At 43.6% G+C, this 14,209-nt stretch overlaps 1 protein-coding gene across 4 annotated transcripts in view; it reads left to right on the forward strand.

Annotated features, from left to right (window-relative positions):
- FAT3 (FAT atypical cadherin 3) overlaps positions 1-6,201 on the forward strand; it is a 668,217-nt gene extending 662,016 nt beyond the window's left edge. For all 4 annotated transcript variants that reach the window (XM_078433002.2, XM_078433004.2, XM_078433003.2 and 1 more), the window contains one exon: positions 595-6,201. In XM_078433002.2, coding sequence (XP_078289128.2) covers positions 595-1,217 — 623 coding nt within the window. In that variant the 3' untranslated portion in view covers positions 1,218-6,201. The remainder of the gene's footprint in view (positions 1-594) is intronic.
- Positions 6,202-14,209: the final 8,008 nt, after the last annotated feature.

Genomic DNA, 14,209 nt, shown 5'->3' on the forward strand with positions numbered 1-14,209 from the left:
TGCCTTTTGAATTGCCGAGTTTGTTCTTACTGTGTCCCTTTGCCTCCGTCTTTCCTGTGTTTCTTTGATCTGAATTTTGCATGTTCCAGGTGTCTTGTGTGCTTGGCATCGGGAGGTGAAAGCCCCTCCAGCATCCCACCCCCAGCCTCCCCACTGCGCGTGCGGTTCATCGATGTGCAATGCATCTCCCTGCCTTCTGTGGACCACAGTATGGCCCATGTACCCCTCTCTCTGGGAGCATGCTGCCAGCCTCGCTCTGCATTTAGAATGTGGAAAGGAAGAGGGAACAGAGGGAGGGGGTGCTGGAACTATGTTTCCTCAGCATGCCCTGGCTGGCCGTCCCTTCTGGCATGGCTGAGTGTGAGGTCTTGCAAAACCAGGCACCATCTCTTACAGTCGCCATCCCCTCATTGCCCCAGGGCCAGAGCATGGCTGGTCCCTCATAGAACCCTTGTAAGGAGCATGCACTTGACCCCCGGCATCTCAGGGTCTCTTGGATGTCAATTGCATGTCAGGTCCCCCCTCTGCTCCTTTCCGAGCCCTGCCCCGGCTCCAGACTGGAGGATATTAACTGTCACCGCTTTTGTCCCACAGCCTACCACTGGGACACCTCTGACTGGATGCCCGGGGCCCGCCTGTCGGACATAGAGGAAGTGCCCAACTATGAGAACCAGGAGGGAGGGTCTGCACACCAGGGCAGCACTCGGGAGTTGGAGAGCGATTACTACCTGGGCGGCTATGACATCGACAGCGAGTACCCACCCCCCCATGAAGAGGAGTTCCTGAATCAGGACCAGCTGCCCCCTCCCCTGCCAGAGGATTTCCCAGACCAGTACGAGGCCCTGCCCCCTTCCCAGCCCGTCTCACTGGCCAGCACCCTGAGCCCGGACTGCAGGAGACGGCCTCAGTTCCACCCCAGCCAGTATCTCCCTCCCCACCCATTCCCCAACGACACGGATTTGGTGGGCCCGCCTGCCGCCTGTGAATTCAGTACTTTTGCCGTGAGCATGAACCAGGGCGCAGAGACGGCCGGCCCAGCAGACAGCGTGTCTCTATCCTTGCACAATTCCAGAGGCACCTCGTCCTCGGATGTGTCGGCCAGCTGCGGCTTCGACGATTCCGAAGCAGCCATGAGTGACTACGAGAGCGTGGGCGAGCTCAGCCTCGCCAGCCTGCACATTCCTTTTATGGAGACTCAGCACCAGACCCAGGTGTAGACAGCCGCGGGCGCCGTAGCTCTGTCTGTGGCTGAACTGCGGAAGGAGGCTGGCCGGGCTCGGGTCTCCACGGCCTGCAGCCGGAAAGAAACACATTGTTTGCCGCTGGGAACTTCTTCACAAGTCCTGCTGCCACGGGCAAGCTCCACTCCAGCTAGGCAGAAAGAAAGGCTCTGATTGTTTCTTGGGGGTGATGGAGAGCCTTGCAGTAGGTACCTGTGTTCACAGCCAAGACCGGGCACCAAGTTTCTACAGGGCGAATCAACTCCACCCATTGGGTTATACAGCCTATCTTGTATGGCTTTGTGCAGTATTTGGGACCTGGAAAGGGTTATGGCAGAGCCGGCAGTATTAACGACTGGCAAGCAGAAAGAGGCATTGTTGCATGTAATTTTGAGCCAATGGGGGGTGGGGGGTTAAAACAGTAGTTATGATGGTCAGAAAAGTTAGTCTCTTAGGCAAAAGAAAAGAGAAACAAATATTAAATAAATAAAAAAACAGACAAGAAAATGGGCTGAAGCCTTTAAAATCAACTCTATTTTTCTTTAATAAGCTGTCCAATTTTCAGCTATAAAATTAGGTTTGGGTAATATGGTTTGTATGCTTAGTTATTTTTGTTTGTTTGTGTTAAGCATCCAATATAATATAGTTGGGCTTTATGATCTTTGAGAAGGGTATCAGTGGAGGGAAATATGAGGATATGTGGGCTCGCTTTTGTGGGTTGGGGAGAAGGTTAACAGTGTTCACACATTAGAAAGAATGTGATTATCTGTTTTGTGTTTTCCAGAAATATTCCTGGCTCTCGCTACAATTTTAATATTGCTGCAGACATTGGCCTTTGTTCTGAGAATCAGGGAAGAAAAAGAAAAAACAAAAGACAAAACACAAACAAAAGGTGTACTTTAGCGCATTGTTCTCTAGAATGAGAGGTATTCAGAGGTTTAAGCAGAATTCAAATTCAGGAGGAAAAAGGGAAACATCCTTCCAAAGTTTTCAGCTGGATAATCACAATTCTTGCTAATGCAGACAAAAATCTAAGTGTTATCCTAAATTGGTAGCATCCTCACTATAAATGCAATTACGTTTGGAAAAGGAGAAAGTAGATTAGCTCTTGTGTACAAATTATAATAGTGCGTGTGTCTGGGCCTATGTACAAATATGTGCTTGCACTCAATAAGGCTGCTCTTGAGGAAAGCGGACGCGAAGAGTTTAGGATACAGATCGTGTTGAACACCCTGCCAGCAAGGCAGGTCTTTCACTTTCTCCGATCTCTCCAGTGTCAGAGAAACACAAAATGCCATATTTTGCTCCGGTTCAGTTAACTTTATTTTGGTACCGCCATTTATATTAACTTAAAACAAAACTGTGCTTTTTAAAGAATAATATTTTGTTATCGTTTTCCAGAACTAAACTCTTATTTGAAAAATGTGTAATGCTTGATCACACCCTGGGGTTCTCCTCTCTTCTGACACGTGGGCTTGAGCCATATGAGTTTCCAAAATTGACAGGAGAATCATTCCACCAGAAATAGAATAACCCAGTACTCGAAGCTTAAAGTTACCAAGTTGACGGACTTTCCTCTTTCGCTTCAATCGGATTATGGCCACGTGCACAGTGGCCATGGTAAATAAATGCACATTTGCACTAGCTGCTTCATGAGCAAATCTCTGTGTCCACAGTTTCTGGTGACATATGGCATTGGTGTGTCAATTGTACTGTCCTGAATCCGCGTATCATCCACTCAGACACATCTTTAGTGGCTTCAGTTGTGTTTAGTAGGAGTCAGTGTTGCTGAAGTTCGTTGTAAAAAAAAAAAAAAAAAAAATTCCTTTCCATTCCCAAGCTTCCTGAGTACATGAGACACTTCACAGATTCCTCGGCTTTTCTCCTCTTCCCGTCTCTTGGTCAGTCCTACTCGTGGAGGCATTATCCACACTGTGGTCTTGAAATAAATGAATTTCACTGAGGCTGCTTTGGAGAATAAAGTCTTTGGTATTTTTCTTATAGAAGAAGCACATTTGCAAGAATCGCGGAGAAAACGATGAACTAATGGTCTAGAATAGAATCACCGCTACACTGTTAATAACGCAATGACATAAAAACCATCAAAGTAAAACCAACAATTCATTTCGTGCCCCCAGGAAACATTACAGCGACATTAATGCCGACGGCTCACTACTGCTTACCCAGCATCTCCTCCAGGGAGAATGCCTGACTGACACGGTAATGAAGGAGTAAATAGATCTTAATGCAGTCGTGAAGTCACCCAAGAAAATTGTGCCCACTCTTTGCTCTGGCCTATATAAAATACCTCTTTCTTCAGCATATCTTCCCCTGATTCTCTGCAGCTAAATGTATACCAGACGAGCATGTGTTATGTTGTGATTCATTACCTTTAAACACATGGCATCTTTTCCCTTTGGGGATAACTGGATTTCCCTGTAGGTTACAAAATGGTTTGTAGTTAGGCCAATGTGGAATTAGGTGGGGTGACTGCTGATTCAAAGAGCTGGAAGGGTCCTTAAAATCCCCTTGCCTAACCCCCTTGTTTTATAAAAGAGGAAACATGGCTGGAGAGGCGACGAGACTTGACCGAGCTCACGCAGGAAGTTAAGTAGCTGAACAGGGACTAGAACGCATCATTCTGCCAAGATGCTTTCTATAGAACACTGCTCACCACTAACTTTCCTGGGATATGGTATCTGCCTGCTTCTGTTGACCTCCCACAATCCTGCTTTGGAATACGCTAGAAAAGAGAGTTCATGGAAGCCTTAGGATCTCCTGCTTGCTTGCAGCCCCCCTAGGAAGGATGCAGTTACAGAATTCACACTTTTCTTTGGACATTTATCAAAATGCTGCTTTTACCAAATGAATGTTTTCTAAAGTGAAGCTGGAATGATAATTACAGAATGGAGCTCAGACCAGGCATCAATTATAGTGAAACTTTGATTATAATGTTACCTACTGGATGCATTTTTGTTTTTCTTTTTTCTTCCCCCCTACCAGTCCTGATGTTTGTTCCTGCCCCTTCCACCATGATGAACCACATGGAAAATATGTAAGCCAGGAAATGTCTTTCCCTTTTTTCTAACATGTATGTGCTACCTCCTAGAAGCCATTTTCCATAGCCTGTTGTAGGCACTTTATCTGTATTGCACACATTCTGGTTAGGTTGAAAGCAGCTAATGTCATAGCATTGTCGTAGCAGAAGCGATGGGGCTGTAAAAGATGAGTAATGTACGTGTTCATTTGCTTTCTTCTGCAAGTATTTTGCTGCTGAGTTCCATACCGTGCCAGCTTTCCATTTACTCACGTCCTGCCCATTCGTGAAATGCCATTGTCGAAGACCCAGTAGTAGCAGTAAGAGCAGGTCAAGTCTATGCATTTGAGGTTTACCCTGTCAGACAATCAGTTTGAAGGCCTGGAAAGGGAATTTATGATGCATTCCTGGAACGTGTCTGGAGCCGCCCTTGGGAGTCACCAGCGCAGACTGGGACAAAGCTAGTAAAAGATCTATACCACTGGCCAACTCCTACTTCTTCCCACCCCCACCCCACCCACTGCCCCTACTAATGCCGTGTCTACGTAATCAAAGTCAGGGGACTTGAGAAAAGAGATCACCACAGTGAATCGCACAAGATGCAGAACTCACCTCCCTGGGAACGAATTCAGGAAGATGTAGCATTCGTTTTGCAGGGGCTGTCCAGGTAATTGTCTGTTTTTTCCCCACTTCTGCCCTCCCAGTGCACGGATACTGCTAACGTGGTTAGGCTTTTATGTTTCGTGTTTCTAGTTTCACACCATGAGAAATGGAGGTTCGAAGAGGCCCTACTCCAGAGTCCTCATTTTGTGTGGTCTGTGAGAAGGCGGTTACGTGTTTATGCTGGTTTTTGTCCCGCGACCTTCAACTGCACATTATTCTGGTGGAAATCCACAATGGCTTTAAGCTTCTGGCTGCTTAATTCTAGGGTTTAGAGTCACCATTTGTGGATTTGGCATCAGTTACTATTTAGCCAGCTGGCTAAGAGGTAGGAAAAGAGTAAGATTTTCTTTCCTTATGTAATAATGAAAAGCAATAATTACAAGTATGTAATAATACACAAAGGCCATAATTAGTCTCTTCCAGTGTTGGAGATGCACTGGAGAATCGTACAGTCATTCGAAGCGTGTTGGGACCCATTGGTATGGACCACAGCACCCTTCCGGCAAACAAATACCTGAATTGCTACTACGTAACAACTCTGAGCCCATACTACTGCATTTGGGGAGGTGACAAACATGTTCAGGAAATGGAAGCAGTTCTTTTTAAGCACTGTATCAGAGAGATTGTCTTGTAAATTTACCTGTTACAAACAGGCTGGTTTGTAAAAGATGTATGTTTTGGTGTTTCAAATGTTTATAAAATTGTATATAATGGTTTCAATTTTCCAGGCTTTTGTAGATACTGTATTTGATGCCTATCAGGATGCTTTAATTGCGGGGGGTCGAATATAATTCTAAGTCACCCATGCTGTTGGTCTGCCACTTTTGAGATAACCACACACACACACACACACACACACACAGGATTTTAGATTTGCAAATGATGTTTTTTAATCATTTCAAAATGTACTGTAACCTTTCTTTGGTTCTACTGTTTTCATTTAACTTTCTCTGTTTCCAAGAAGATGTTTGTAATTGACATTTTTTAAAACAAGTGTGTTTTGCCCAGTTACTAAATACCTGATTTTTACGTCATTTCAAATTCAGATGAAGTATGTCATTTCTTTACATACACGCACGCGCACTCCCCTGAACTTGCACACACATCACATACCAAACCTTATGCAAAGGGGGAAGCTAGCACTTCAAGTGAATCTTGTCCCTTATGGAAATGGATTGTTTCTGCATATATTGCTGTTGGCAGTATTCAGTCTTGTGTTCTTTTTCTAAAAAAAAAATTAAAAAAAAAAAGAAGAAGAAGAAAGAAAGAAAGCAAAACAAACATCAGCAACAACAAAAAGACGGCCAAAAACAAAAACCACAAAAAAACAACCCAACAGTGTACAGGTTTGTAATTGCCAAAATTTGATGGTTAAAACACGTTTTCAAGTAAAAAAACAAAAAAATGAAACTAGCAATTGTGTTGACCCTTTTTAAGTGCTTCCTTTTATTCGCCTCCAGTTAATTACTCATGTGGAAACTAGTCATATTTTGCAGGGGATGGTGTTTTCTTCAGACACTTCTTATCTCCAGAGAGACTTCCACTGGTTCTGGGGCACATGTGTTGGGATCCTCTGTAGCGACTTACTGGACACATACCCTGTAGGGATTTTCCCTGGTGAGAAAGAACACAGCCCTGGAGGCTTGGAAAACAAGGGCCATTGAGCCCCACTTCTGCAGAAATACCTCCTAAACACCTCCCCACACCTTCTAGACAGCTTCTCCAGTACTTGTCTCCTTAAACAAAAAAGTCAAAAACTTTGGAGCACAATTAGTACTTGAGTTTTCCTCCAAAAAGCTCTTGAAAATTTTCCATACAGAGTAAACATCAAAATATATACAGAAGTTGGGGGATTGGGCAATGAGTTTTTGTTTCTGTTTTGTTTTGTTTTGTTTTTTAGAGCGAGAGACTGGGGGGACAAGAGTGCATGGGCAGGGGGAGGCACAGAGAGAGAGAAAGAGAGAGAGGAAGAACGAATCTTAATGAGGCTCCACGCCCAGACCCAGTGCTGAGTCTGTCATGGGGGGCTCAATCTCAAACGTGAGATCATGACCTGAGCCAAAATCAAGTCGGATGCTTAACGGACTAAGCTGCCCAGGTGCCCCTACAAATTGATACTTTGAAGAGGAAGTGACATTACAAGAAGTTAGCTTGTGAGCAGGAAGGACTCCAGAAGGGGAAGGGCACTCTCTGCCTTGTGTTGGTGGGGCAGGGCTGGGGCCTCCTGGCAGAAGGCCCTGGCTGAACCCCAGCAGCAAAAAGGCCCCTTCCCCAGCCCCAGGGGCTCTCGCTAGATGCTAGAGTGGGTCCTGCCTACACCTGCAGCAAAGTGCCCACCCCGCCCCTACCAGAATCCTGGAGCCACTCTGCAGGGTGGGTCCCAGCTAGGCATCCAGTGTCTCCTTACTGGAAATCCTTACTGTGCTGGCAGAGTTAGGTGTACTGAGATCCTCTGGTTCTTCGTGCACCCCACAGTGGTGCCCAGGAAATACTGAACCACTAACTGGGTAAAAGAAGGGGTGCGGCAGTTTGGTGCACTGGCCACTTCCTCGTTACAAATGCTCCAATCATGGCTAATTTGAAACTACTAAGGTAATGTGAACAGGCTTACAAATTCCCGGGAGGCTAACCAATAGTGGCTCTCACAAGCCAGTATGAGCCAGTCCCAGTTTTTACCTCCCGCTCCCGGACTAGACCATAAGCTTCTTGAGAGCAGAGTCCTGTCTTCACTCTCTTTGTTTCCCAGGTTCCCAGTACAATACTGGCCTTCGCTATTATGTTCTTGCTTGAGAATTTAATCGATGATGTTCCCAGCTGAATCCCCTTGACCTCATAAATCCTCCCTCATTCTGCTGAATTTAGCAACTGCAGTGAGAAGGATTTCAAGACAGACAAGCGTTGAAAATACTCCAAGTCTCCTGCCTTTCAACCCAACAGCACAGTGACATGATCATGACTTGAGCAACAGGAAAATATTCACCTCCTTGCCTTTCATGTGGCTGCCCTTAGCACATGGAGAATCTGTTTACATCCCCATCCATGCCTCAAACAGGACAGAGCAATCCAGACCTGTCTGTTAAGAAATAGCACTGGTCTGTTGGGGAAACGGGAAAAGAAAGACTTTTCATTTCTGTCTTCGTTCTCTGCTGGTTCTTTTTCTGTGGCTGGGTCAGGAGTCCCTAAGACCACTCCCAGTTGTGATGATCCCCAGGACTCAGGACTCAGCATATAGTTGTGCTCACATCTATGAAATATTGCCAACCAGGGGAGCTCATTAGACAGTCTGCCGGCAGTTTTATTGGAGGTTGATGTCACCTGCAGCCTCTGCTGGGATTTGCCAAAATTCCAGACTCCGAGAAGGAATCATACTGAAATAGTGGGGGCCCCGCCAAAAGTTCCAATCCCAGACACCAGCCAAGGGCCAACCTCGTAAGAAGGCCTTTCAGACCATAGCATCAGACCTGCCAGTCCCTGCAGACTCCCTGTGAAATTTCTACCACATGGACACTCCTCTGTGATTTGAGCAAGAGTTATCTTCACCAATCACTAGCTTTGGATAACTGCTAGTTTGGGTCCACAGCAGGGCAGTTTTCCAACCTAGATCTTCATCTTAAAGCATTTGGCCCATTTCTCAAAATTCTTCCATTTATGTCTCCATTCTTTTTTTTTTTTTTTTTAAGTAAGCTCCACATGCCCACATGGGGCTCGAACTCATGACCCTAAAATCAAGAGTCACATGTTCTACTGACTAAGCCATCCAGGCACCCCTTGTCTTCATCTTTTTGCTTGTTAAATTCTAATTAATTTTTATCCAATTATGCCTGTTTCATACTGTTTTTAATAAAGAAGATTTGGAACAGCCTAAATATCAAACAATAAATGATAACTTGGAACAAACTGGCATAAAAACTAAAACAGCCTAACAAACCAAGCAGGAACAAGTGGCTTAAAAATAGAAAATTTTAGAACAAATTTTTAGTGTTTCTTTCATTGTTTGCACTGCCCTTCCTTCCTTCATTCCTTCCCTCTTTCCTTCCTTCCTTCCTCTTGCTCCAAACCAGTGCAAGTTCATTACATAAACAAGAAAATGAAGACAGGGAAAGAAGGGCATGAAGAGCCCCTCTAGATGTCCCCAAAAATAATCACTTGTATTTTATCAGAGTATATTCTTTCAGGCCATTTTCGATCTAGATACACATCGACATGCTTTTTTAAAGGGGAATTTTTATAAATACACTTTTGGGAATTTTTTAAAATACTACCCTATGTAATACATGACTACTTTCTCACGAAAAGACAGACACAATCCAAAGGCATCCCAAACAAAGCATGGAAGGTCTCTTTCACTTTGCAACTGACAATCCTACATCTCTTCTACCTTCAAAATACCATTTCTTTAAATATATAGGGGGCATTTTTTAACACTTTATATTCAAATCATTCCCGATTGAGTGCTCTTTTGTGATGCTCCTTGATGATCGCTTTTTTACATTTTATGATCTAGCTGCCCTTCTTTGGCCCTTGGAATTCTATAAGATTCCAACACCTCTCCCCTGTCACTTTCTCCGGCTTCAGGAAATCCTGCCCTGTTTGCCAAAGGCACCTGTCATTTAGTGCCCTCAGTACCTTGCACAGAATTGGCACGACATTTCGGGAACCCACAATCAGCTAGAACCAGAACAGCACAGATATGGACTCCAGGGCTAGGCAGGAAGAGACGTTGCGCTAGAGAATATTTTTACAGGTTTTCAGTTCCTTGGTGAATACTTTCTTAGTGTGAATACTTTCTCTCGCTGCCCAGCCTAACAGTAAAGGGTTCAGATGATGAAGACTCTCTGTATATGTACAAAAACATATATGTAGATGGGAGGGAGTTATACAATGGGATCCGATTGCCCTGAAACTTGCTGTGTTTGCTTTACAATCTGTCTTAGACATCTTCACAGGCTAGTGCTGTATTTTCTTAATGGCTACATTGTTCCCATATGATGTTCATTCCATAATTTATTTAATCATGCCCTTATTGATGGACTATTTTACTGTTCAGGTATTACAGATAATGCTCCCATATACATCCTTATGCCAGTGTACACATGTGTTAGTGTTTCTGAAGGATAGATGTCTGGAAGCAGAATAATTATTTATAATTTTTTTAAGTTTATTTTTTGAGAGAGAGAGACAGAGAGAGTGAGCAGGGGAGGGGCAGAGAGAGAGAGAGAGAGAGAGAGAATCCCAAGGAGGCTTCACACTGTCAGCACAGAGTCTGATGCAGGGCTTGAACTCACTAACTGTGAGATCATGACGTGAGCTGAGACCAAGAGTCTGATGTTTAACAGACCAAGCCACCCAGGTTCTCCTCTGGAAGCAGAAGTTTGAAGTCAAAGAGTATGTCCATTTTTAAGTCTGAGCATTTGTCCTATTTTTAATTGCCTCCAAAGTAGTTTCACCAAATAATAATCCTATCAATAGTTACACATAGTGTGCAGAAAACTATAGAACTCTCTCTGTCAAACAAGTCTGTGGAGCTGGCTCAGCATTCCAGAAGCCACGCTGCTACTCCCTAGATTCTCAGGAGATCCTAGGTTGGAGACTGCTAGGCAACTTACCACCACCATGAGAACCAACCCTGGAAGTCTCCACTTCTATAGGTACTGTCACTTGTGCTACCTGTGGACAGGGCTCACAGAGGAGGGCTGGACTACCGGCTAAGAGCACCGAGAACTCATTCTTTCTGAGACACTAACCGTCCAGCTCTCAGACCCTACGTTAGGACATTTCCTTCTACCAAGGAAAACATAAGCAGTTTCTATAGAGACTGAATGCTGATGTCCTTATAACATCAGGCCATGTCTGAACCATCATTATTCCACAACTTTTAGCTTTGAAAATGTCTAATCTCTGTGCTATAGAAAAGCTCAAAGGAATCCTTAAAAGGTGACTCTCCATATGAGCTTGCATCAGTTGAAAGCAAAGAAGCTTGCATCAGTTGAAAGCAAAGAAAGCACATTCAGAGGAACCATAATGTGTCCCTCTGGAGGCTGTTAGGGTCTACCGCCTTGCTCCTCAAATTGTGGTCCACAGACCAGCAGCACCGTTCTCACCAGTGATCTCACCAGAGATCTCCCCAGCGTGTTAGAATACGGAGTCCCAGACCCATTAATGCACATTAATGTCTGGGAAGCACAGCAAGACTTTTGACTTAGACTCTAATACACTAGCCTAGTGTGAACTTGAGTGAGTTACTTAATCGCTATGTACTTTAGTTGCCTACTCTATAAGATAGGTAGGTTATAAGAAACAGGAATGCAATTCATGCAAAGAGCTTAGTGCAGTGTCTGGAAAATAACAAGCGCTCAAATGGTAGCCACATATTATTTTTCCTATTTTCATTCAGGTTCCACTGCGCAGAAGGGGCTTTAATCATTTCCGGGGGCCCATCTCATCTGGCTACTAGAGAAACAGTTCAGCTCAGAATGATTAAAACTATTAATAAAAAAGAAAAATCATTTGCGTTCAAGCTCAGGTGTTCTCTGGAGTCATGCTTTCTGAGAACACTCTTCGGCACATTATCAGGCATCTTGTTTAAATAAATGTGTTTTGCACAGATGGGGGCTTTGATGCGGACACCTATCGGTACGGAGGTTCTTCATCTTTCCCGTCTGGTCCGGTCATTTCCTAGTGAAGTTGAGTCCCTGATCAATCCCGGGCCCTACTTCTTGAGGCAGAGATTTTAAGGCTGTATCATTTTTGTGACCCAGAAAGAAATAGCATTTAACTGGGTCGCAAAGGAATTCGGTGACAGGTGACAAGACCTTGGTGTGTGGGAAGACTAACGGTGGGCATGCTAGTTCTAAGTGGTCAGAAATTGGCTCTGAGAGGAATGAGATTAAAATGACCAAAAGGGCAACAACTTTGGGGACAAAACTGAAAGGCCATGATAAGATTTACCGTGTAAATAAGTCACCTAACACAGAAAAAAGCTTGGGCTCTCAGCACACAGGGACTTTTTGCAGGTCTCAGAATATAATTAATCAAGAATTCAGGGTACAAGGGAATTAGAGAAACCATAACCTGGAGGCATGCTGCTGAATTATTCTGATTATTTTTTAACAATGAGAAAATTTAATTTTCCCATCGTGTGGCATAGATTTGAAATTTGGGTAATGTGGCAAGCAACGTTCCTACAGTGCAGTCAGCAAATTAAACTGTTTCTTTTGATTTGGATTTTCCAGCAAAAATCAGGATCACGTGATTGAATCTGAATCACGGAAATGATTGTCAGAGCTGGAAAATACTTGAGAGAAAAATGTACAGATTACAATTGATTCTTGAGTCTTAACACTAAGCTGCCCTTTGTAATTAGTGTGAGTGTGTGTATGTGTGTGTGTGTGTGTGTGTGTGTGTGTGAATCTATTGAATTATTTGATGTTATGTACTGGGATCAGGGAGATGAATAAATTATTCCTATATATATAATGGAGGCAAGGTCAAATTACCAACACATTACATTTTCTTTGACAGGAAAAGGCTGTCAACACTTTCTAGTCTCCAATTAGTACTCATAGAGTTAAAAATGAAGAGCTGAATTCACTTTTTGATGAACCCAGCATTCACAGAAGACAGGCTGCAACCCACTGCTCTTGAATTACCCATTTTTCACATTATTTCAGGCATTGCTTATTTAAATATTTCCAAGTGTACTTTTCATGCTTTTTATTAGCACATCAGTTATTCAATACGCATTTGCAGACCATTACGGTAATTTTCCAAATATCTATTGCCTCATTTTGTACCTGTAATATCCCTACTTTAATTGTGCTCTCAAAATTTCTGAGGGCCTCACCCAAAGCATAGTTTTGGTTTCAGAGAGACTTGGTGTGACTTCCTCTGTTGTGGGTTGAATTGTGTTCCCTAAAAAGCTATGTTAAAGTCCTAGCTTTGGGAGCCTGTGAAAGTGACCTTATTTGTAAATAGGCTCATGGCAGATATAAGCAAGTTAAAATGAAGCGATACTGGATTCGGTGGCCCCTATTCCGATATAACAATTGTCTTCATAAGAAGAGGAAAACAGACACAGACACACACACAAGGGAACATGCATCTGAAGGTGGGGAGAGACTGAAGTGCCAGGTCTCAAGCCAAGAAGCCCAAGGATTGTCAGAACGACCAGAAACTAGAAGAGAGGGTCAGAACAGATTTTCCCTCAGAAATTCCAGGACAAGGGGCACCTGGGTGGCTCAGTCAGTTAAGCCTTCGACACTTGATCTCAGCTCAGGTCTTTGTCTCAGGGTCGTGAGTTCAAGCCCAGAGTTGGACTCTGTGCTGGGCATGAAGCCTACTTAGAAAGAAAGAAAGGAAAGAAAAGAAAAAAGAAAAGAAAAGAAAAGAAAAAGAAACTCCAGAAGAAACTAACTCTGCTGACCCTTAGATTTTGAAAACTCATGTTAACAAACCATATCTGCCTTGCAGAACTGGGGCAGCATTTAAATGAGATCCCTCTACTAGGTGCCGATACAAGTGTTGTGCACACTGATTCTAGCTTCAGTTCAAGGAAGCCTAGACAAGGGGCACCTGGGTGACTCGGTTAAGCGTCAGACTTCGGCTCAGGTCATGATCTCACGGTTGGTGGGTTCGAACCCCATGTTGAGCTCTGTGCTGACAGCTCAGAGCCTGGAGCCTGCTTTGGATTCTGTGTCTCCCTCTCTCTCTGCCCCTCCCCTACTGGTGCACATGTGCACACGTGCTCTCTCTCTCTCTCAAAAATACACATTTAGAAAAACAAAAATTTAAGGAGGCCTAGACGTTAAGAAACAAGCCCAGCAAAGATAAACAACTCTGTCTTCTTCAGAAAAAAAGATCTCACCTGTTTTTCCATTTTGATTGACATTTTTTTGACTGACAAGCAGCAAAAGCAATACTAAGTAAGCTTTTGTTGGGGGAGAGGAGAACTCCCCATACTTCTACAACCCTCGTGATTTCTGTTTTTATTTTCCATTTATTTTCTTTTCCATTATTACTTTACAGTAATACAGTAATTCAGCCATTCATTTGCATAATTTTTTGCAGCTGTAATCACAGTGTTGACATCATTTTTATATTCATATCCTATTCTTTCGTTCTGTGTATTTAGATATTTTTCTTGCTTTTACAAAGTTATCGTATTTAACTTTTCATGATTTGCTTTCTTTTTTATTTTTCTTTTTGACTTGCTTTCTGTATATTTGAGGGCCATTGATGAGTTCAAGGAAGATAGAGCTTCTAAGTTTGGAGACCAAATGGGGGAGGAGAT

This window comes from Panthera onca, chromosome D1 (genome assembly GCF_046562875.1).
Source record: "Panthera onca isolate mPanOnc1 chromosome D1, mPanOnc1 haplotype 2, whole genome shotgun sequence".
Lineage (NCBI taxonomy): Eukaryota > Metazoa > Chordata > Mammalia > Carnivora > Felidae > Panthera > Panthera onca.